Source organism: Mustela lutreola, chromosome 3, assembly GCF_030435805.1.
Source record: "Mustela lutreola isolate mMusLut2 chromosome 3, mMusLut2.pri, whole genome shotgun sequence".
Classification (NCBI taxonomy): domain Eukaryota; kingdom Metazoa; phylum Chordata; class Mammalia; order Carnivora; family Mustelidae; genus Mustela; species Mustela lutreola.
Window position 1 is genome coordinate 173730240 of NC_081292.1, and position 23376 is coordinate 173753615.

The window sequence follows — 23376 nt, forward strand, 5'->3', positions numbered from 1 at the left end:
CCCATGTCAAGGCTCTATACAGGGGCTGCTTGAGATTCTCTTTTTCCCTCTCCCTCTGCCCTTTCCGCATCCCTAAAAACAAGAAGGCTACTCTATTCGTTTTGGCTTAAAAGCTTCAGCAGGTGAGAGATCTTAAAGCTCTAGTTGACGCAGCACTCTATCTGGTATGAATATACTATGTTGACATGTTATTTTTGATGACTGGCTGTAATGTCAAGGGTAGGTTCAAATGGTATCTAGAGCTAGTTGTCCTTTGAGTTGTTTTTTGGTTTTTAAGAGAAAAAAAGGTACAATAAAACGTATTAAAACAAAGCTTAGAGATTATGCTGAGTGAAATAAGTCAAGCAGAGAGAGCCAATTATCATATGGTTTCACTTATTTGTGGAGCATAACAAATATCATGGAGGACATGAGGAGTTAGAGAGGAGAAGGGAGTTGGGGTAAATTGGAAGGGGAGGTGAATCATGAGAGACTATGGACTCTGAAAAACAATCTGAGGGGTTTGAAGTGGCGGGGGGGTGGGAGGTTGGGGTACCAGGTGGTGGGTATTATAGAGGGCACAGATTGCATGGAGCACTGGGTGTGGTGAAAAAATAATGAATACTGTTTTTCTGAAAATAAATAAATTAATTAAAAAAACAAAGCTTATTTTTAATGACAATCTTTCTACAAAAAAGTAAATGTTTGGTGGGCAATAGAGAATATGAATTATTCTTCTGGCCATTAGAAGAAGGGCATGGTTTAACATAGTTCTTTACATCTCTTTCCACTATGGTGTCTTTTTCAAGTCTCCATTTGTTTATCTTGTTTAATTTGGCATGAATAGAAGAATCAGAGAACTACAGAAATCACCACTGGTGCAGAAACACGATCCAATGTATCCCAACTTTAGAGTCTGCCTAGATAGTAATAAGAGTACCCAAGCTTATTTCAGTTTTTCTAAGAACTTAATAGAAACTATATATTTTACTATGATAAGATCATGCAGGCTAACTGAAATGTGCTTATTTACTTCTGGCAAGAATTTCATCAGCCCGATGTGCTCACCTTGCTCATCTCTTGCTGATTGGAGGCTCTGATTAGCAGTTACATACATCTTTTAGTTAAGAAATTAGAAGAAAACAGAATTATTATTTTATAAGCAGCTCTTTGGTGGTAAAAAATATTTTTATACAACTGTTCCTTGAGGAATAGGCACATAAAAATGACCTTCACAGGGGCACCTGTGTGGCTCAGTGGGTTAAAGCCTCTGCCTTTGGCTCAGGTCATGATCCCAGAGTCCTGGGATGGAGCCCCACATCTGGCTCTCTGCTCAGCAGGGAGCGTGTTTCCTCTTCTCTCTCTGCCTATTTGTGATCTCTGTCAAATAAATAAATAAAATCTTTGAAAAAAATTGCTGAAAAGTGATTTCATCTACTCCTTTCACTTTTATTGATGGGGGGATTGAGGTCTGAGGGTGAAGTTGGCCCCAAGGCCAGGAGGCCAGCCTCTTTCTCACCCCATCACGTGTTTCATCTACCACGGCTTTCTCAGATCCTTCCTTGAGCTGGTAGGAAGGGCATCTCCCCAAATAGGTTTGTTCATTGTGAGGTGCTGGGAATAGCCAGCGATCCCTATACCGAGGAATGCAAGGTAACTCTAAACTTTGCTGTGCAGGAGAGGAGAAAGCAAGGGGATCAACTTTGCTCAGAGACAAAGACCCTTTGCTCTTCTCTGCTCCCGCCTTTCTTAGTCCTTCAGGATAATCATGACTCTTAACCACTGTTTCTCAAGCACGTGATGTGTGCCAAGGGGTCTTACTGGAACTCAGAGGATCTGTTTACTGGAAAGATACTATAGGATAACCTGCCTGTTCTGCGAGTTCTGCGAAACATAGCCTAGGGGACAATGCGTTCATGTCTTAGATCCTAGGGTGGCAGTTTGGGCTAAGAAAGCTTCCAGGAAAGGCAACTCTGGGAGAGGGGGCGGGGCGGGCATTCCTACAGCCCAGAGGTCACGGCGGGGGGGGGGGGGGGGCCCTCGGCATTCCAAAGGCCTACGCCCTTCTCCATAACCTTCCTTCACCCTCAGTGGCCTCTGTGTTACGTTTTAGCAAGCTAGGCTTGCTAAAATTTATGGCTGATTTCACCCTCTGCATGAAACCCAACAGCGAGGAATCTATAGTCTCCAAATTCTGTCCCTGCCTCCTGCCGATTCCGGTTTTTCAGTGACTCTAAGGTGATGCCAGCTCCCGTCTTGGGTGCGACGGGACAGGGGTTTAAAGGCTACTGGGTGGGGTGCCTGGGTGGCTCGGTGGGTTGGGCCTCTGCCTTCGGCTCCGGTCATGATCCCGGGGGCCTGGGATCGTGTCCCGCATGGGGCTCTCTGCTCAGCAGGGAGCCTGCTTCTCCTCATCTCTCTCTCTGTCTGTCTCTCTGCCTATTTGTGATCACTTTGTCAAATGAATAAATAAAATCTTTAAAAAAAAAAAAAAAGGCTACTGGGTGAGTGGACCTTGATGTAGTTGAGGTGATGACGGAAGGCCAGAAGCATTTGCTAGACACCAGGTGGGACGTCCTTTCCTTGTCCTGGAGGCTTTGTTTGGACACCTCCTGTCCCTGCTCCTGTCTTACCCCCCTTCCCCCCATCCTCTTCCCCTTCCCCCACACACCTATCACTGCCTTGCTGCTGGGGCTGTCTGCCAGTGCCCTGCTTTCTTCTGGGTCCTGGGAGCCTGAAACACAGAAGTCCTCATCAGAGAGAGCAGTCTGTTTGTCAGCACATCCGCCTGGGCAGAATGGCTTCAAATCACTCTTAAATATTCTTTTAACCAGTATTTCTCCAGTGTAATGAAGGAAAATATTGAAAAAGAAAAATACGCTTCTTAAGGGAAACAAATTGCTGTGATTTGAATCAAAGGAAAGCACACAGCCAGTCTGTATTTCAGCAAGACAGATCCCATGTAAATTGCCTCTAATTCTAGAAAATGGAATGTAGTAGACGCATGACTGGTGTCTGAAGTAGAAGAACGACACGCGTGAAATACTGACCTTTTGGATGATGAAACAGAAGATGTGAAGCATACTCGCCTCTAGTTTCCTAAATAAACTCAAGGTCTCTGCAGCATGAAACAGAGATTTAGGAAAAGCTACAGTAAGTGAAATAGGAGGGAAATGCAGCGACGTTGTATCCTTTTCCAAAAGAGAGAACACACATAACGATAACACAAACACAACACCTGTTGTATCCTTTTTCAAAAGAGAGAAAACGCATAATGATGTCAACACATAATGATGTCACCTCCCCAACCCAGTGTCTGAGGTACAGAAAGTCCTCCTCTCCAGGTAGCTCATCATTCACATTCACGGTCACATGTCCGCCCAGGCCCATGACATCCATGGAGGATTTGGCCAAGGAAGGGACTGACATCTTCTGTTCTTACTTGGCTTTTTCACTTGGGATGGGAAGTTCACTTTTCAAAATAACTGTTAAGTTCAATTTAGGAATGTTGAGTTCAGCCAGACTCATCTGCTCGTTGGAAAACAAATGGGGGAGGTCTCCCCAGAGGCACTTGCAAAATTTACCTTGCTCAACCGTGATCGAAGGGATAAGTGTCCTTCCTCACTGGCACATGCCATCTGGAAGGTAGATAGCAAGAATAAAAGCAGAGCACTGGTCTGCCCTTGCTCTGCCTTGGGATGCCGTAGATAGTCTTTGGCATCTACCAAATCAGAGCTTGCTACTTTTTCCTTTATGCTCAAATACTTTATGCTTTTTCCATACCATTTCATGTGCAAATTTGAAAGCTGTGGATAGACTTTTTTTTTTTTTCCCATGCGATGCAACCTAGAGGACTATTCAAAGGAACTCTTTCCTAATGTGATAACCAGCTATCTAATTTGACAGAGAATTTTTTTAAATTGATAAAATTAGAATAAATAGTAAAGCATTATGGCATAGAAACTCTATGTGACAAATAATATAGCAACAGACTCATGACTTGTAAGTTGTTTATAATATGAACATGGATGAAGTGGGATATTTTAATTATAAAAGTCATTCTGGAAGATAAAATAAGGACACACAGAAGTTGAAGAATGATAATGCAAGATTAAACATTGTACTCCCAAAAGCAAGAATATATTTCTTTTCAAATATATGAAATGGAACATTTTTGAAATAGGCCAAATTATTCATACATAAATAGAACAATAATGAATAATACACATTATAATATTGTCAGATTTTAACAAAATAAAGAAGAAACAAATAATATAAACTTTATTTTTCTTATTTTTTCTTTTTTTAAAAAAAAGATTTCGCTGATTTATTTGACAGAGAGAGACACAGTGAGAGAGGAACACAAGCAGGGAGGGAATGGGAGAGGGATAAGCAGGCTTCCTACTGAGCAGGGAGCCCAATGTGGGGCTCAATGTGGGGGTCGACGTGGGGCTCGATCCCAGGACTCTGGGATCATGACCTGAGCTGAAGGCAGACCTTAACGACTGAGCCACCCAGCCATCCCAAATAATATGAACTTTAAATCTTCTGATGACTTGGAAACCAAAATGATAAATTTACGTTTTTGTAGCATTGTGAAGAGCTTTCCTAATAAGGATTTATGGAACATGTAAAAGAATTTGGAAAGGAACAGCACATAAAGGTTATAGATTTGAGATAAACTACAATATAGTCAAACAAATTTCAAAATGTATACAAAGAAATTACATGAAAAAAGATTATGAACAGATAACTTACAAAAGAGGAACTACAATGCTTTAAAAACAGAAAAATGATCAACTTTACTTATAACTAAAGGAATGCAAACTAAAATCATAAAGACAGCTTTTTTGTTTGGTTGGTTTTTTAACTTGTTAAGAAAAAGATTTTATTGAAAATACCCAATGCTAATGATGCGGTATTTTCATACTTTGTTGCTGACTGTATACTTTCACAATCCTTTCTGGAGACAGTTTGGCAGTATGTACCAAGACTCAGAAAAGCCCTCATATCTTCTGAATACTCCTCAGTCAGGGAATATTTTCTAAGGTTAAAACATATTGGGAAACTAGGGGATGATTATTCTTACACTCTTTGCTGCATTTATGTCAAGGTTGTTTGGGGAAATTCTTAAGTGGAAAAGGGATTCTGGACAGTCCCGCAGGAACTGGCTCAGAGGATAGTCTGTGGTCAATGCCAAACCACAGAAAGAGGGTGAGATCAGACCATGATGAAAGGAAGGATATTGCCAAGATCCAGCCCCAGCACATAGTATACGGAGTCCCAGGAGTAGAGAAGTCTTTGGAATGACCACAATGGATCTACTTCCTTTCTGGGGACTTGCTAGGTGGTAGTCATGATCATTCACTTGGACAATTAGCTGTGTACTCTGTGTAAACTTACTGTGCTCAATTTTTTCTTATAAAGTAGAGATAAAAATAGTGCCTGGAGTTGTTGACAGCACTAAGAAACTAGGACACATCAGATGTATCCAGCGCATGACACGTTTTGATCATGAACTAAACCTTGGCTTTTACTAGTTGTGATTCATCTGCTGGAGACTTGGGAGACCAGGTCCCAATATATCGATTGCTGGTTGGATGAGTCCGGATATATTAGTTAATCTCTCAGAGAGCTGTGCTAGATTAGATATCTCTCAGGTGCTTCCGGCCTTAGAGATCTATTTACGAGACAGTCCTGTACAGCCTTGCGTCAAAGGGCTAAAACTATTAGAGCCAGATACACTGAGGTATGAAACCCAGCTATGTCCATTTCTAGCAATGTGATTTGGGGCATAATATTTAACCTGTGACTCAGTTCCATCATTTGTAAAATGGGGCTAGCAAGAGTTCCTACCTCGTAAGATTCTTGGAAGGAGTCCAGGAGACGGTGGGTTCAAGTCACACAGCAGAGTGGCTGGAAAATGTAAGCATTCAACAGAAAGTAGCTATTGCAATGATTCTAGCATGTTTCGATTCTGTTACGGTTTTCTGGCATTGGCGGAGACATTAGATATATAGTAAGCATTCTAATTTCAAATAGTCTACCCATCGTCTACACTAAACTATGTTTTCTGGAGAGAATTCAAATATTTTATGGTTGAATTTCCAGCTAACAGGTGGGTTCAAATTTCTGACTAATGCTGGTGTGTTTTGATTTGGGGCCTCAGAAAATGAAGTTAGTGTTCTTCCAGATCATTCATGGTACTGGAGGAGGGGGTTAAGGATGTTGGGTGTCAGTGAAGTTCAAACATAATAATATCCTCTGGGAACTACTAGAGAATGAATGGAAATGGATTCACTAATTAGCATTATCAGTTGAAATCCGTTACAGTGGGGTCTTGTGTTTGGAATCAGGCGGTTCTACAGAGTTCTACGGAGCTCCACCACCCGTGATGCAGCACTGGCTTCTACCAACTGAAGAATCATTATTTGATTTTATTTATTTATTTGACACAGAGAGAGAGATCACAAGTAGGCAGAGAGGCAGGCGGCGGGGGTTGGGGGGGAAGTAGGCTCCCCGCTGAGCAGAATGCCCGATGCGGGGCTCAGTCCCAGGACCCTGAGACCATGACTGGAGCCAAAGGCAGAGGCTTTAATCCAGTGAGCTACCCAGGCGCCCCTGAAGAATCATTATTTTATGGGACGAAGTTTCCTATTTCAAGACCTCCTCTGCCTTACGCTAACATTAGAACATAAAATAACTTCAAACCCCACTCCTCCAATCCTCCCCAGCCTGTCCACCTTTACCCACCACATTTGGTGTTAGGGATCCCTGAAGGGCAAATCACACAGCTAGTCCCTGCTCTAAAAATAGATTTGAATGATGGCCAAAGATTTCAAAACAGGCATAGGTATTAAGGATTCCATTAGTGTTATTGATGTGCCACATTATACACTTTTAATGGGATCATTAGCCAAAGAAGAGAAAAATAAAATTTTAAAGCTGGAACAAAGCTTAGAGGTAAACTAATCCAAATAAATTATTTTACCAATGAGAGAAATGAGGAGTGAAGTGACTTTCTGCAAGTCATACAGCGGTGGTGCTGATGTTAGCACCCAGTCTTGGGCTCAACATGCATGGGGATCCGTAGGGATTCCTGAAGACCAGAAGTATTCCCCTACATTTCACGATGACTGTCCAGTGTCAGGGTTATTGAAAGAGCAAGAGACGCTTATAAAATTTATGAACTCATGTAAAATATATCATAGAAAAAAAGCAGGGGCTCTGTTGTTATTCTTATTTTTTTTTTTTTACCATTATTAATGAGTCTTTTGGGGAAAAATATCTTAAAATTGTTGAATGATGGATATCCGCCCTGAAGCTTAATATTGAAAAACTCAGTAACTCTTCAGAGACTAAAACTGCGTAAACATTGCCACTGTGTCTCTTAATTCGACGCCGTGTTTTCTCATCTGATTTTTAGCTGCATTGGAAGAGTAGATATCAGGGAAGGAAAGATGAAAAAGTTGACTCACCGCAGGTAGCCCAAGACAGGCAAGAGTGACCATCTGCTGACTGTGACAATCTCAGTGGGAAGGTAAATGGAGAGCTCAAAGCTTGTGTATTGTCAGCCGGAGAGAATGGGACCTTACGTAAAAATATTCAAGATTATAAAAATACAGACCTTTTGTGTGCATTTACATTGACTTGTGTTTATTTACAGAGATAGTGGGAATAGTTTTACAGTTTTTGTCATTGACGATTTCCTGGAATCATGATTGAATGCAGATCTATCTGACTCTGGCATCTGAGCTCTCCCCGGATAGAGAAGGTTGAGAACATTGCAGCGCAAGTGAAAGACAATTAAAAATCACCTGTAAAACCATCATCTAGAGATAGCCATTATCAATAATGGGTAATGGGGTAGATTTGTTCCTTTGGTTATTTTCCCCTTGCCTTAAATTTTTTTTTTTCCATCTGAGCTTCTATCTCTATGCCCATCCTTATCTCTATTCCTGTGTAATTTTTTGCAGACCAAAGATAGAAATAAACCTGGGGGATAGAGATAGGCAGACTAGGTACGTGTGTGTGTGTGTGTGTGTGTGTGTGTGTGTTGTTTGTGGGGTAAACGCAGGACCTGGGAATGACAGGAATCGTTGACAGTGAGAAGACTTTTTTGAAAGTGATGCTTTTTGTCCCCTCCACTTTAAAAAAGATTTAATTTAATTTATTTATTTGAGAGAGAGAGAGAGCACACACATGCATGAGTGGGGAGAGGGAGAGAGAGGGAAGTGGGCTCCCCACTGAGCAGGGAGCCCACTGGACTTGACTTGACTCATGACCTGAGCTAAAGGCAGACACTTAACTGACTTAGCCACCCAGGCACCCCTGGACAAGATGCTTTTCAACCATTGTGCAGACTATGGGGGAAAGATGTTAGGGAATTCTGGGTGAAGCGCTGTGGGAATATGTTTGGCCTCGTGATGTTACGTATGCACACAGCCAGGTGTGCACATGTGTACACACACAGAGCCCAACGAACGTTTCAGGAAGCAAAACTTGCCTTTATTATGGGTGGCGCACTCTGGTCTTTTCTGTTCTTCTCTTTCTTATTGCATGTACTTATTTTTTTGCAATGATGAATGTGCAAGCTGATTTCACAACCGATGAAAGGCGGGTTGAAAGCCCTGAGTTCGGAGTAGAGGAACTGGAGTGCCCAGATGGGAAATGGTGGTGCAAGGGCACACTGCCCTTTCACGTGTGTCTTTTCTGAAGAGCAGGGGCGGAGGGCGAAGAGATCCCTCAGCAACCAGCGTGGGGCTGCAGTTCTGACCTTACTGGAGCACCAGTGGAATGCTCGATTTGGGTGTTTCCATTTTTTTTTAATGTTGAGTGTGAATTTAGCTTTAGTTAGGGGAAGTGAACACAAATATTTTGGGAAAAATAGGTGGAATAATATTAAGAAAATATTATTATAAGTTAAAATTCCAGCACTGTGTTTGCCCCTCTGGACCAGTGAGTACAGAAGTCACCTGAAGGGCCCAGGATAGAATTGTAATCGCACCCCGGTGAGTTCCCCGAGTTCCGTAAGCGTGGAGTGGCCGTTCAATTTACCTGTGCACGCTCACTCCCATGGTTCTTCAGTCAAAGAGGATCTACTCAAGCACAGCGGATAGCAGTAAGGGAAAAAGGCAAGGTCTAAAATTACGTATGTACTCGAATCTAAAATATAAATATTTATGCGAATCATTTTTCAACTTGTACTTTCCAACTATTAAAAATTCTGCAAGTATTACTTTGTGTAATCAAAAGCAAAAAACGAGTTTTTTTTTTCTCCTCTAATGACTTTTGAGGTGTTTACGCTTCAGCGCCCTTGTGGTTTTGTAAACTATTAAATGCCTATAAAACTAAAAAAAAAAAAAAAAAAAGGAAATCGTCATGGTTAATCTTAAAATTGTCTCTTAATTTTTCTGTAAGTCTGTATCAGTGACAGGTTGAGGGGTGGCAACTACAGCCCAGGCCTCTGCATTCACAAAGGGTCATGTGACCTGAGGACGTTGCTGCCACCAGGCCTCCACGAGGGCCCATGAGTTAGTTCCAGAAACAGTTGGATTTTGGTGATTTCTTGGTGTGATTGGACAGCATTCTCACTATTTCTCTGCTTATCTCGGGGGCGAGCACCAGAAAGATTCTTTTGTTAAAAATTTTTTTTCTTGTAATTTATTTGAGAGAGAGAGCGAGAGAGCATAAGCAGGGATGGGGGCAGAGGGTGAGGGAGAAGCAGAGCATGAGCAGGGAGCCCAATGTGGGGCTCCATCCCAGGACCCTGAGATCATGACCCAAGCCAAAGGGAGACACTTAACCCACTGAGCCACCCAGGCACCCCAAGATTCTCTTTTTATAACTGGAGTCTACATAATTACATGTGCATGCAGATGTATTCCCATGACATAGTGATTATCCCCACAAAGCACCAACTAGGGATTGGACCCCTTGTTTTCCATCCCTTTTACTGCTTCCATGAAAGACTTTGGCCATCAATGCATTTCACTGTAATTAAAGGATTCCTGTTTCCTGTTGTAGGAAACAAACAACAAACAAACGGTATACATGTTTTTGAAAACAAAAAACACAATGTCAGCAGCACATCATTTTAAAATTTAAATTTCTGGAAGCTTCTAGAAATATCCTCTGTGAAATGTTGAAATGGGCCCTGGGTGCTGTTTGGTATGTGCAGAAAGGGGGCCAGAAGCAGACGTAATTGTTCTGTCTAGGAAAGGACTTGTTGGTTCTACCCCAGCAGAGCAGCTATAACGCGTGCGCCCTGAGTTAGCGGAAATCAACCTCACTAAATCCCCATTTTATACCCTTTTGTAACTTTAAGGCTGCCTGATCTCTCAGGTCAAGTTCTCTGGGAGACAGACGCTAAGCAGAGATTGATGAACAAGGGTTTGTTGAGGAGTTCTATAGGGAACCATACCTGGAAGGGGCAGAAGCAGGACTGGGCAGAGGAAAAGCCAGTTTGAGGAGTTTTGATTCATCACCACCTTAAGAAGAAGTAAAATATTTCCATCATGCTAGAAAGTTCTCAGATCCATTTGTTTCTAATTACTGACTCCACCACCGCGCCCCCCGTTCCGCGCCCCCCCCCCACTGCTCCGCCGCCCCCAACACTAAGAAACCACCGATTTTCTTTCTGTCAGTACATGTCTGCAGATAAGCTCTGCCTTTTCTAGAATTTGACACAAATGGAACTATACAGTCTATAGTCTTTTGTGCCTGGCTTCTGAAGGTTATTAAGATCCATCTATAGTGTTGTTTATTCTAGCACTTTACTCCTTGTTGCTGTTGAGAAGTAGTGTCTTGCTGAAAGGATAAGTCTGTATGGGTAACTATTTACCTGTTGATTGATATTTGGGTTGTTTTCAGTTTCTCTAATGATCCATAAAGCTGCTATAAACACTTATGTACAAAACTTTGTGTGTCCCTATGCTCTCAGTTTTCTTGGGTATGTATCTAGAAGTGCAATTGCTGGGTTGTGTGAGGAGTAGGTTTGACTTTATAAGAAACTGACAGACTGTTTTATGAAATGGTTGTGCCATTTTATACCCCAAGCAGCAACGCTGAAGAATACTGGTTGCCCCAGAATTTTCCCCTAGATTCTTGAGGCGGAAACTTCAGATAATTTTTGAATATAAGCATTTATTTTTATTTTTTAAAAAGATTTATTTATTTCAGAGAGATAGTGAGCACACGCCCACAAGCTGGGGGAGGCGAGGGAGGAGTGGAGAGAGAGAATCTTCAAACAGACCCCCAGATGAGCACAGAGTCCGACTTGGGGCTCGATCCCACAACCCAGGAGATGGATCCCACCATCCATGAGATCATGACCTGACTGGAAACCAAGAGTCAGATGCTTAACCAACCAAGCCACCCAGGTGACCCTAAATATAAGCCTTTAAAACTATAAATACCTCTGTAAAGGCTGCTTTAGCAGCGGGTAACAATTTTGATAAACTGATATTTACTATTACTTAATTTAAAATATTTTACAATTTCCTTTGTGACTTCTTCTTTGATTCACAGGTTATCTGACAGTGTGTTGTTTACTTCCCAAATATTTGTGCACTTTTCCAGGCATTTCTCTGTTATTTCCTTCTGAGCTATTTCTGTTGAGGTCGGAGAATACACTGTCTATGATTTCAGTTCTTTTCAAGTTACCGAGGTTTGGGTTATGGAGCAGTGTAGAGTCTATATGGGCTAATACTCATGTTCACTTAAGAAGAATGTGTATTCTGCTTTTCTCACATGCAGAATAAAAAATCGATTGTATTAAAATAGTTACTTTGCAAACCAGAGCTCAGTACATCTCGAGCAAGGAGAGCAGCACTTCTCCTGGTTCAGAGGAATCACAGAATCTGGGAATTCAAGATTTCCAAAGGCATCAATCTGTGTTGCCAGCCCAAGCCTCAGAGTCTTGCTCCTTCCCAAACAGGGTGCTGACCTTGGCACAGAACTTTCTGGAGTGGAGAATTCAATCTCCTCTGGAGCTCCCCTCTATGTATAACTGATTCCTGGCCCGATACTCTGCTTTCTCCCCCATGTAGATGCAGGTGACGTGAGCCTCTCTTTATTCTGGGAAGGGGGCACCCAGGCTTTCACACCTTGCTGTAATCAGCAGCTGTGTATCTTTATCTTACCCTAATGGAGCCACAGTGCTCAGTACCAGTCATCTGATTCCATAATCCTTATAATTACTGCTTCCCTAAACCTTTCTAATGCCTGAGACATTGCACCCATCAGCACATTCCTTTCCATTTGTATCCCATTTCAGTTAACTGCCAGGGAAAGTTGTAACAATCATCCTGTTACAGTGCTTTAGAGATGATCAGTGTCCTGTCCATTGCCATCTGGTAGGTGGTCCGTCTCCCACACCCCCATGTAGAGTCCGTAAGCAAGTGAAGGAGGCAGCTCTGAACAAGAAGAGAAGGGGAACTGGGAGGCAGCTGCCTGCAAGGCTTTGGCCGATCCAGTAGGAGGCTCTAGAGCGGGAATGACCCTCTACAATCCCACGATCATCCCCATCCCCATACAATAAGCTTCATACAATCAGCCCCATCCCCATTTTCACCTCTATATCGACCAGTCTTGGAAGTGAGCTGCCCCCATGGAGGGAGCATAACCTCGGGCGAGGCAAGTCAGCTTCCTTTGGCTGAAGACGATGACCAGGGAGGGACTCGCCTGTGGGGGCCAAAAGCTCACAATCCCAGCACTGGCCAACACGCCTGGCTGCTGAGGCAGGGAGAACAGTGATCCCGAGGGGCGTATCTGGACAGCACATTACAACATCCACTATGACGTTACTCATCAGTAATTTCTGAATGCTGACTGCTCTTCAGGGAGGTCATTGATGGTGCCGACCTCCTTTTCTCCATCACTGAACTATGGCCAGTAAAAATGGGACATGGAACACAGAGACACAGTCTTGGCACTAATCCACTTACAACCCTAGGTGGTTTGTTCAAGACGAAGATTCCGTTTTCTCCTCCTTTCTCTAGTTCTCCATCCAGAAGGCCACCCACTGTATGCCTCTCCCTCATGGTTTTACTGGAACAGTCCTGGGAATCTCCGAAGAAAGGGCCAGTCTGTCCAGCAGAGCAGGTTTTTGCATCACACCATTGTACCCAGAGACATTGAGACCAGCAGGGCCAGTGTAGACCGAGACGCTTTCTTACCACGGATGCTCTTTCCAGGACTCCTTTCTACAAGTTATGTCCAACACATTTTCCATAGGGTTTAAGATAAGTAATTCTTGGCTTTGATGATGGAAGTGGGAAGAAATAGAGAAAAAAATAGAAATGAAGAAAAAACAAGAGCCTGGTTTTGTGTGAAGTCGGCTCAGATGGAGAAGTGGGGAGGTGGGAAGAGAGCATAAGGTGTGGCTTCACACGAGCCCGGCTGGGAATGTGTTTGGGACCACATGGCTCATCGGTGAGCGAGGACTATGGGAGAGGGCAACTAGGACCCTGAGAAGCCAGTCTGCGAAGAACTTGGTAGCACACACATGCCCCTGTCTGTGCTAAATGTGGGAAAGGCAGATCTGAGCCCCAGCCCCCATTCCTGTCCACTCTCCCAGGTTCTGGCTGGAATAGGAGCTGTACTCACCTGTCCCAAAGTGGGGGGGAGCACATTACTGACATGGGCGGTACCTCAGAGACATTGACAAGGACTGTGGAAAAGCCGATATGTTCAAGTTTGTAGCAAATTGCACTAGAAGAGATCATTGTATGCCTGTAGCAGAGCCCGCGTCCCATCTTTCGGTCAGAAGCACCTACTAGAAAAGTGAGCAGGCGTGACGTGGCACATGGTCTAGTACAATCTGAGGCTGGGACAGAGGTGTGCATGAGAGAAGAAGGAGAGAAAGCAAGAGCAGAACACAAACAGGACATAAGGCTTCATGTTGGACAATGGGGTTTCACGTTGGTGGAACTTTGATAAATCTGTCAGGAACTATTAAGAAGGATTCAAGGTTTAGTGGGAGAGTTTAACCCTTACTCATTTTCTGAATTCATTATCTATAATTACTTAACAAGTCACCCCAAAACACAGGGTTTTAAAAAAAAAACTATGTTATTTGCTTACGATTTTGTGGGTCACCATTTGGGCTGGTCTCAGCTGAGCACTTTTTCTAGTGGGCTCACTAGGGTCACCCACGTGGCTGCTGTCCTTGAGCGGTGTGACTGACCTGGGTGTTCTAAGCTGACCTCTCTCATGTTGTTGGCTTGGCTGCCTTTCACATGGTTCACATCTTAAGGAGACTGGTTTAGGCTTCTATTTGCCATGATCTCAGGTTCCGAGAGGGTGACAGTAGAAGCTGCAAGGTCTTTCATGGTTCAGGCTTGGAAAGTCCAGGATGTCACATCTGCACCCTTATGTTGATCAAAGCAAATCCCATGTCTACTGAAGGGGGTCACCGAGAGACACCTGACTGCAGGCTGACCTTTGAGCTAGAAACCCCCTCCCCTGTCCTTGGAATGTACTCTGCTCACCATCCCCACTTTGGGGACTATTCTCAAGGATGCAACCCCGAGAGAGTAAGGTGTGGTTGAGACCATCTGGATGGCATATATTACAGCACCGTTATTCTGGCCAGCTGGTGTGGAGCTCCATTTGTCTCCTGGCCACCTGAGACAAGCCCTGTAAGTTGCCTTGCTTATTAAAAATGCCACTTCTCAATCTGGAGTGTTCTGACTCTTTCTTTGGTCTCTCTTTGCTCTGTCTGGATGGGCGCCAAGTTCATGAACCAACAACATCCAGCATAGATCCAAGGGGGGCAGATAAATTCCACCTCATCATGAGAGAAACAGGCAAGACACGGTGCAAAGGGCTTTGGGGGAGGGGCAGGGAGAGGGATGAATGTGACCATTTTTTAAAACAATCTGCCATGTTTCTAAAGCTGGGGATGACGGTATGAGGAAGTAAAGAATGAGAATGGATATCCTGGGTATTAACCAGTTCTATCATTTGCCTTTTAACCAAGTTTGCAAAGAGAAGCAAAGATAAAAAGATGTCCTTTTAAGGGAGGAAAAGGGGTATCTTAACACCCCAATAAATACCTATCACTATAGAAGAACAAGAGCCAGAGGCTCCATCACTATAGGGAGGTTCTAAGGTTTAATGAATTTTCAGACTTCTCTACTGCTCATCCACAGCTGTTTTGGTGATTTTGAAATAAAGTTAACGCTACCCTAAGAAAGACTTTTCCAATGCATGCCCTGGTAAACATACAGCTATAATAAAGTTTGCTGGATATCTTACTGAATTAGAAACATAAATGGGCTTCAATATGTTTTCTCACTTTTAAGAAACTAAATACAATAAAGAATCTACAGACATTCCACATGCAAATGGCTTGGCTACAGGCAATATTTGATCATTTGAACATGGGACCTTTCTGAGAATTTGATCATTTTAATAATAAAAAGGGCGAGAAAAGTAACGAGATGAAAAACTGTTTTCTGTACACCTATTATGTGCCAGGCATGTTGAATGAATTCACTCAGTTATGGCTCTTAATAACCTTAAATAATATTATAACCCTTTTTGGAGATGAAAAAACTGAGGTTCAGCAATGAAAATGACTTGCAGAAAGGCATCATTTGGATATTTTGAAGGCTGGGATTCAGCCTGAATCTTTCCATTGTGACTGATATATATTTTAAACATGTATTCAAATTGTATACATCTTAGCCTACTTAAAAAAAAAGCTGTTATAATGCCATAAGCATTTTTTTTCAGTTGCAACCCTGCTTCGTACGTATCCTCTTTAATAATAGCATAATGTTTTAATTTTTTTTTATATTCTGAGGCATTATTTAATTCATAATTTAATTTACTGCTGTAGTGATGTGGATATTGAGGTTGTCTACCTTAGGGCTCAGAATCATGAACTAGATTAAACATGGCTTACAAAGCCTTCTTGGGATGGTGGTAATTCTTTTCCTGGAGAAAAAGTTATGTTTATAACTCATCTGGGCCTTATCAATCTTTTTTTTTTTCCTGGTCATTTTTCTTGAAATGGTATTTATTTAGATCATTATTGAGGATTAAGCATGAACTAAGGCACATATTTATGTACCTAATATTTCTCCTCATTGCACCACAACACCTCTCGGTTATTGCAAGAATGAATCCCTGCTCAGAACAAATCTGTTTACATTGTAAAACAGCACTTTCCAACCCAGCGGGAGGGCGAGGTTGCCTTGTCCCAGAACTGAACAAGAGAGAGATCTGGATGCAGTGCCGGCTCTAGCCAGTAGATGTCTCTATTTCATTCACCCGCTGTTGCAGGTTCCTCCTGAATGGGAAGGCTTGGGAGCCAAACTGATGGGTGGGAGGTTGTCCCAGCCCTATTGCCACCTTCACCAGCCTCCACCTTACACACCCTCCCACCCTTCGTTTAATGGTTAGTGGCATAAAGGTAACTGAAACAGGAGTGTCAGTTAAACACATTCTCTACCAGATCTGTTTGCAAAGTGAACTAGTAACTGAAAGCAATCTCTACAGAACCGAAGCCTATTCTCTTTAAATAGCACCAAACGCTGAACGAAAAAGCTGTATTACTGAGTCATAACAATTAATTACACTCGGAGGTGAGAAGACAGGATTTAACGCTCTAATGTGATTTGAATTTAGGCCGGTATCTCATCCCGCTGCTATTTAAAACAGAATCACTTCTCCACGGAAGCATCTGCAACTGAGGATGGTTTCAAAGCTGGAGTCTGAAGGCATCTCTGGCAACTGAACATTCCCGTTTTAGCTTTCTGAGAGGTTTAATATGCACATTTGGATTTTCTAGATTTTCGCAATGAAGTGCATCGCTTTCTGCTTTGGGATTTGACAAAAGAGAAATAGGAGGCCGGGAAGGTCTATTATTCTCATCAGGAGTTTTCTAGGTGTGGGAGGTATGCAGGATGAGTTAAGGGAGAACTAAAAATAGCATCTCAAAACAGAACACATGAGCAAACATCAGAGATGTATATCCACGGGGGCAGACCGCCCATACCTCAGCATAAGGGATTTATTGATAGGGCCAAAAAAGTAGCAGGGCCTAGGAAAGTGGCTGAGAAAGTGAGTCCTTGGGCTTTTAATGTAGAAGCTGGTGGGGGGGTGGGCAGGGGTGCTGAGTTCATCTGGGAAGACAGAGACCAGCCTCTAAGAAGCATCTGTCTGGCTCCTAGGGCACCAAGGGTCTTGAACTTGCCGGGGCCAGTCAGTTGATGCTGACCCACAACTTCATGGTCTGGAAAGACCTGTCTGGGACCCTGGTAAAGGACTCCGTGGGGAGCCAGGGCCCGGGATCTGAAATCATCACTGTACGGCTCCCCTCTGGGTGATTCTATGAATTTTGTGTTTCCCAAGCCTTGGGAGATATACTAGGAGAATGCGATAAGCTGAGGGCTGGATTCCAGAGTGCTCTGATGTCTGGAAATCATACTACCTATCACGAGATAGCACAGATCCTTCTGGACAGGGGGTGTTAATTTTGATAGTGTGCAGGTGGCTCAGGACTCAGACTGTGCATGTGTCCCAGTGTCGCATGTTATCAGAAGCCTTCCCCTGCCAGTCCCGCTACTCCCTGGACCCTGCCTCTCAGGAGCTTTGTGCCCCCATATATACTGTGTTCCTCTTCCTCTCTCTCTCTCTGTTCCTCCTGTCCCTCAGCATTTCCCACCATGCTCTCTGCCCACACTCCTGCAGCCCTCTAGGCTCAGCTTAGCTTCTCCATCCTGACAAGTTCCTGGTGTTCCCAGGCCCAGATGGCTGCTCTACCTTCCAGGTATTTCATGGTCAGAGGAGTTAGAGGTACAAGTCAAGAACCCCTGCCTAGAAGTCATCTGAGTGTGCATACTCCAAGCCACTCACTGGTTGTATCGCCTGGACAGTGACCCAAACCCTGCAAGCCTCGGTTATCTAATCCATACAATGGGAATACGTTAATACTTAATTGGCCTAGTTGTCAAGAGGATGGCCAGAAAGCAGGAAAGTAGTTATTTTATGATGGAAACACTAGCTTGTGAGCCTCCAGGCCTGGGAGCTCACAGAGGCCCCTAGCTTTGGGTTCTTCCAGCCTCCTGCAGTCCCTGGCAGATCTCAGGAGAGAGGAAGACCTTGTGGCGGCCTTGTGCTACCCTCCTCACCCATGAACATGTCCTCTGCCCAGCATGTCATCCCTCACCGTGTCCATTTTTGGGTCTTACTCCAGACATTCCCAGGGTCGCAATCTAAAGAAGCTCTTCTCTCCCCTTCTTCCCTCATCAGGTCTGCTTTGTTTTCTTCCTAACATTTGTTGCCACCTGACCCAGTACCCTTTCACCTATCTTCTGGGTCATTGACTGGCGTCCCAACTGGAATGAAAGTTTATGAGGAGGGGGGAACATTCTCTGGTCTTGTATTCTGCGCCGCTGTACTCCTCAGAACTCAGCTTTGGGCTGGAACATAATAGCTGCTCAGTTAACTCGGCCTGGAAGAATGAATGGAAAGTCTGCGCCTGGCAGGTCACAGGCAATTCAGAGTTCCCCGCTGTTCAACCAGAGACACCCCCCCCCCCTCCGCCCCCTTCCAGGCTCTGCCTTCCCCAGCCAGTCTGTCCCCTCTCCCGGACCCCATCCGGTCCAGGGCTCCCGCGGGGTGGGGTTGGGGGTTAGGGCCGCGGCTCTGGCCTCCCCTCTCTGATGCCGGATCCCTGGGGGTGCTGGCTATCGGGTGGGGGCTTGGGGTGCCGGCTCTCGGGTTGGGGGGGGGGCGCCAGCCCCGGGCATGCTCAGAGCGCGCAGGTCCGGGCGGCGGCGGCGGCGGCGGCGGGGGAGGAGGAGGGAGCGGTCGCCGCCGCCGCCGCCGCCGTGCGCTCGCGGGCCCGGGCGGAGCTGCGCAGTCCTCTCGCTGCTGCGCCAGGACAGCCGGCGCGCGGCCGTGCCCACAAGTTGCCGGCAGCTGAGCGCGGCGCCGCCTCCTCCGCTCGCGCCCCCAGGTCCCACCCCGCGGCAGCGGCCGGCTCGGGGTCGCACCTCCTGCGGACGCCGACCCCAGATGTAAAGCGGCACCGGAGCCCCTCGCCCCCTCTACCCCCTGGCGCGATCCAGAGTCTGGCCAACGTCTCCTCTGCCAAACCCCGGGCTGGAAGATGTGGCAGCCGGCCACCGAGCGCCTGCAGGTAAGGGGCCCACGCACAGCCGGGGGCCAGCCTGGAGGAAGAGGTGCCCTGGCCGGAGGAGCCCAGGGGGCGCCTCTGCCCACTTGTCGGGGATTTACCCAGAGCGGTCGTGTGAGACGCGTGGGTAGGAACATGATGCTGTCAGCTTACCCCAGCGCCGGGCACCCGACGGGGGCGAAGGGCTGATGAATGGACAAATGCGCCGCTTCGGGCGTTACAACTTCTGGCGTGGGGTGTTTGTGTGCGTGTTGCTAGATGTAAGGTTGCACTTCCTGACCAGCAATTCTTGATCGCATTCCACTGACACGATTTACTGGTCTGGGGTTAGGGTTTTCGCATCCAGATTTTTTTTTTCTTCTTCTTCTTCTTCTTCTTCTTCTTCTTCTTCTTCTTCTTTTTTTTTTTGTCTCCAGGAAAGACAGAGGAAATGATTTGTGAAAGCATCCATTTGCCAGTATGATTTGAAAATATCAAACTTGCTTTGGCTTGGTCATGATATGCCTTTTACTTTACTTTACTTTACTTTTTTTTTTTCCTATTTGTTGATGCTCTCCTTTCATATTCCCTGAACTTCAGCTCCCCTACATATTTTGAAAATCAAAAGTTAAGTTCAGCCAGGAATAATACTTAGGCTCTGGGTCATGCCATCAAAAGTTTTTCAGTGCTGTCTACTGAAATGACAGACTGCCTTTAATTTGGATTCTGAAGCTGGGGTGTGGGGAAGGGGGTCAAAATGAGAAAGAGGGATGTTTATGGGAAGGAGCTCCTTCAGTGATGCTTGGGACCCTGGAATTGCCCAGACTGCAAGGTTTGATGACTGTCTTTTGCTCCCAAACATTCTCAAGAGAGAGGGCAGCTACTCTGCTGGATAAAATCCCCTGAATCCTGCAGTGAAACTTTTGGCAGGCTCAGAACCACATTGTTTCATAGTAAACTTTGAAGAAATGTTTAAGTGGTAAAATATAGTACCATTGGAAGCTGAGTGGGTCTGAAGACTTAGAACAGTGGAGGCCCAGGAGCCCTGGCTGGCTTGGGAGGTTTCTCAGTGAAAATGGAAAGCTCCCAATGGAGAATGCTGACTGTCCCTTAGATGTTGGGAGAGGTGAACCTTTGCCTGGGAGTTCTCATCCTGAGGATTTACCTGCAGAGGGCATTGCATTTAGCAGAAACAGACACCCCCCTCAGCAATCCCATTTCTAGCCTCCCTGGGCCTGTGGATTTGGAGGGAGTGGGTTCATATTAACAGAACCTGAGAGACCAGGCCAGTCCCCCCAGGGTCTCAAACAGACTAGTCTAACAAGAATAGGGACTTCTAGCCTTGGGGACAAGGTGGTGGGTGACCAACCTCTGACCTCCTGGTCCTAGTAAGAGAACATCACATCAAGCTCTGAATGACTGGCCAAAGGTAAGTTAATGTATTTTGGTAGTGACACCAGTTACCAGTTGTGCATTTGAATCCCTCCTTCTGCTCAGGGCATGGCTTCTATTCTAAAGGAAGGGGTGACTGAGCAGGGTGGAGGGTTCCCGCATCAAATGAGGAGGGTAGCTCACAGAAGTCCTTAGAGAGATGAGACCAGAGTTCCTGGAGGTGGCTTTTCTGGCCTGGGGCTCTGTGCCTCTGCAAAGTTTGTGGATTTTGTCTCTTGAAGTTATTTCTCCAGGCCTGTTTCATTTAAGGACTCCTGTGTGCTGCAGAGCACGTGACCCTTGGCAGGCGAGAGCTTTGGCTTGCGTTCTGCATGGCAATCGTTCCTTTACTAGAAATGTCCTCCTGGCTCTCCTGTGAAATGTACACATGTGCGTTGCGCACGAGTCTGGTTTATTACAGTTTGCGCTTGCAATGCCTTTCTTTCATTTTGAAGTGTCATGTTGAAAGAGCCGGGCTTTGGGCTTTTGAAAGCTCAAGTAAACATGTCTTATCACTGACAAGATCAAATCCCTGTTGGAAGGTTCCTCCCAACACAAGGCTCAATTTCATGCTCCCTACCCCCCCCCATTTAAATTAGTCCACAAGCCGGTTCTCTTTTAAAGGTTCGGCTCAAGCCTTGCAATTATAGAAGGGAGCCAAATGAAAAAAAATCTTCATAGTCACGGCTTCTTTCCAAAGAGCAGCTTGACTCTTCTTTCAAAACACACAATTTGTATGCTTTTACTTCTTGTTTCTGGGGGAGGGAGTTGTTGAGGGTGAGGTGGTGAGTGAGCTGTGTGTAATAATATTTTATTTACATTCCTTGTGGTTATGTTTGTCACAGTCTCTGTTTGCTGTCTGGGATTTTTTTCTTCCCCTTTTTGCCCTCAGGGCATCACCATATAGGAACGTTGGTTTCCCAATCCTTGGTCCATGGGATGCTTTATCTTGCCCTGATTTTGTGGCCCAGGAGATGGTGATGAAAATTGTGTTCAAAGGGGAAATAAATGATAACTTCCCTCATGAATGAAGTTACAGCCCCACCCTTCCCACACAAATCCTAACCTTCTCCTACAACCTCATTAATTTTTTTCTTCATTAATTTTTAATGTAAGACTTCAATTTAGATGAGCTGGAGTGCAGCAAATCCTTCAAGGAAGCATTCCCAGAGCTTCCTAATAGGACTACGGACTCAGGAGCCAATTTATTGTACAAATACCTGGAAACAAAAGAGGCGAGGGAAGAAAAGAGTGACATCTTTTCTTAATCGATTTCATGAGTTCCTGCTAGATGATGCCCCTTCAAAGGTTCTGTGGCCCTGGGAGCGTGGCAGAAACTTGCTCAGGTCAGACAGTCACTCTCTAGCTAATTTGGGGTTGGCAACCAGCCTTTTTTGCTCAGGAAATGACATCTTTGATCGGGTTTGAGTATCGCTATCAATACTCACTTGTTTGCCAAACAAAATGATGCTGATGTTTCCCGATTTGAGATATAGCTGCTTGACCCAAATCCAGCACGGGCGAAGGGACCTGTTGCCCCCGAGCAGGGCTGAGCTGGATCATTTCTCATTCAGTCACACACCCTGCGGCAAGTTCATCTGCTCCCCTGAATGTTAAAACTTCTGTTGCGTCCCACTCGAGCCCTGTTTGGGAGCTTATGCCATTAAAAATATAATAGGATCAAAAGGGATGTGAAGATTTAAATTACCACCCCAACTTTTAAAAATGAATAAATATGAGTTCTTCCCTTTTCACCTTCTGTACTACACAGTAGACTTTTTTTTTTCTTTTTTCTTGGAGGGACTCAGGAGAGTTATAAATTTTTCAAGAAGCAGATTTGAAACAGGCTCTTCTCAGAAAACTAAAAGGGACTTTTCAGTAGAAAAGGGCTATGCACTGTATTTTTTGTTGTTGTTGTTTTTGTTTTTTAACATAGGGATGAGATTACTTCTGGCCTGGGTATTTTAAAAATTGCATGGGTTTCCTAATTGTCTTAATTCTCGGGCAGAGGAGAATCCATTAGAAATGGCAGACTCATCCATACAGGAGTGAGGAGACGTTAGCTATAGCAACGTGTATCTCCCCAGAGCATGTCTTCAGTGAGCTCCCAGATGCATTTTTCTGCAGGCCAGGAAAGGAGGAGAGCAAACGAAAAATGAATGGAGGCTGAATCTGAGACAAAGGAGGCCCACAGATCCTTGCCTGCGGTGTAGTTCTTACAAGGATGGCGTGGAACGTGATAGTAGGAAGGTGGATGAGAAGCGAGTTCTAGAAAATTGTAATTGTGGAGTCAATGTGTAACTGTTTTCTTATGAGTTTTTTTTTTTTTAAATATTTATTATTTATTTGAGGGAGAGGGTGGGAGAGATTGAGAGAATGAGCAGGAGAGGCAGAGGGAGAGAATCTCTAGCAGACTCTGCTGAGTACAGAGCCCATTGCAGGGCCTGAGCTCATGACCTGAACCCAGACCAGAAAACCAGATCCTGCTTTCTTTGGTTTCTGGTGAAGCTCTGGGCTGGCAAAAAGGTTCAAGTCAACAAAGCTGAAGTTTGACTGGAGAGAAAACTTGGGAGATTTTAGGTGAGAGTACTTCATCTGCCAGGATCACCTTGCCCTTTCTCTGCCATGCTTAGCTGGTAGATTTCACCCTGACGTGGCTTGGGGATCGTTTTTGACTTATTTTCCTATGATTATGCCCCTTGCAATTTACCCCTGAGAAGTGATGGAAGAACCCTTTAGAATGTCAGCTGGAGACCATTAGACCAGGCCCGCCAGGCAGAGGGAAGACTTTGGCAAGTAGGACACTTTTCCAGGCTGACCAAATTGGCAAAAGG

At 44.7% G+C, this 23376-nt stretch overlaps 1 protein-coding gene across 1 annotated transcript in view; it reads left to right on the plus strand.

The window, feature by feature from the left end:
• The first annotated feature begins 18968 nt into the window (after positions 1-18968).
• The window catches only part of PID1 (phosphotyrosine interaction domain containing 1), a 231426-nt gene continuing 227018 nt past the window's right edge, over positions 18969-23376 (plus strand). The window contains exon 1 of the mRNA XM_059167804.1: positions 18969-19135. Within this exon, the coding sequence (XP_059023787.1) occupies positions 19106-19135 (30 nt within the window). The 5' untranslated portion in view covers positions 18969-19105. The remainder of the gene's footprint in view (positions 19136-23376) is intronic.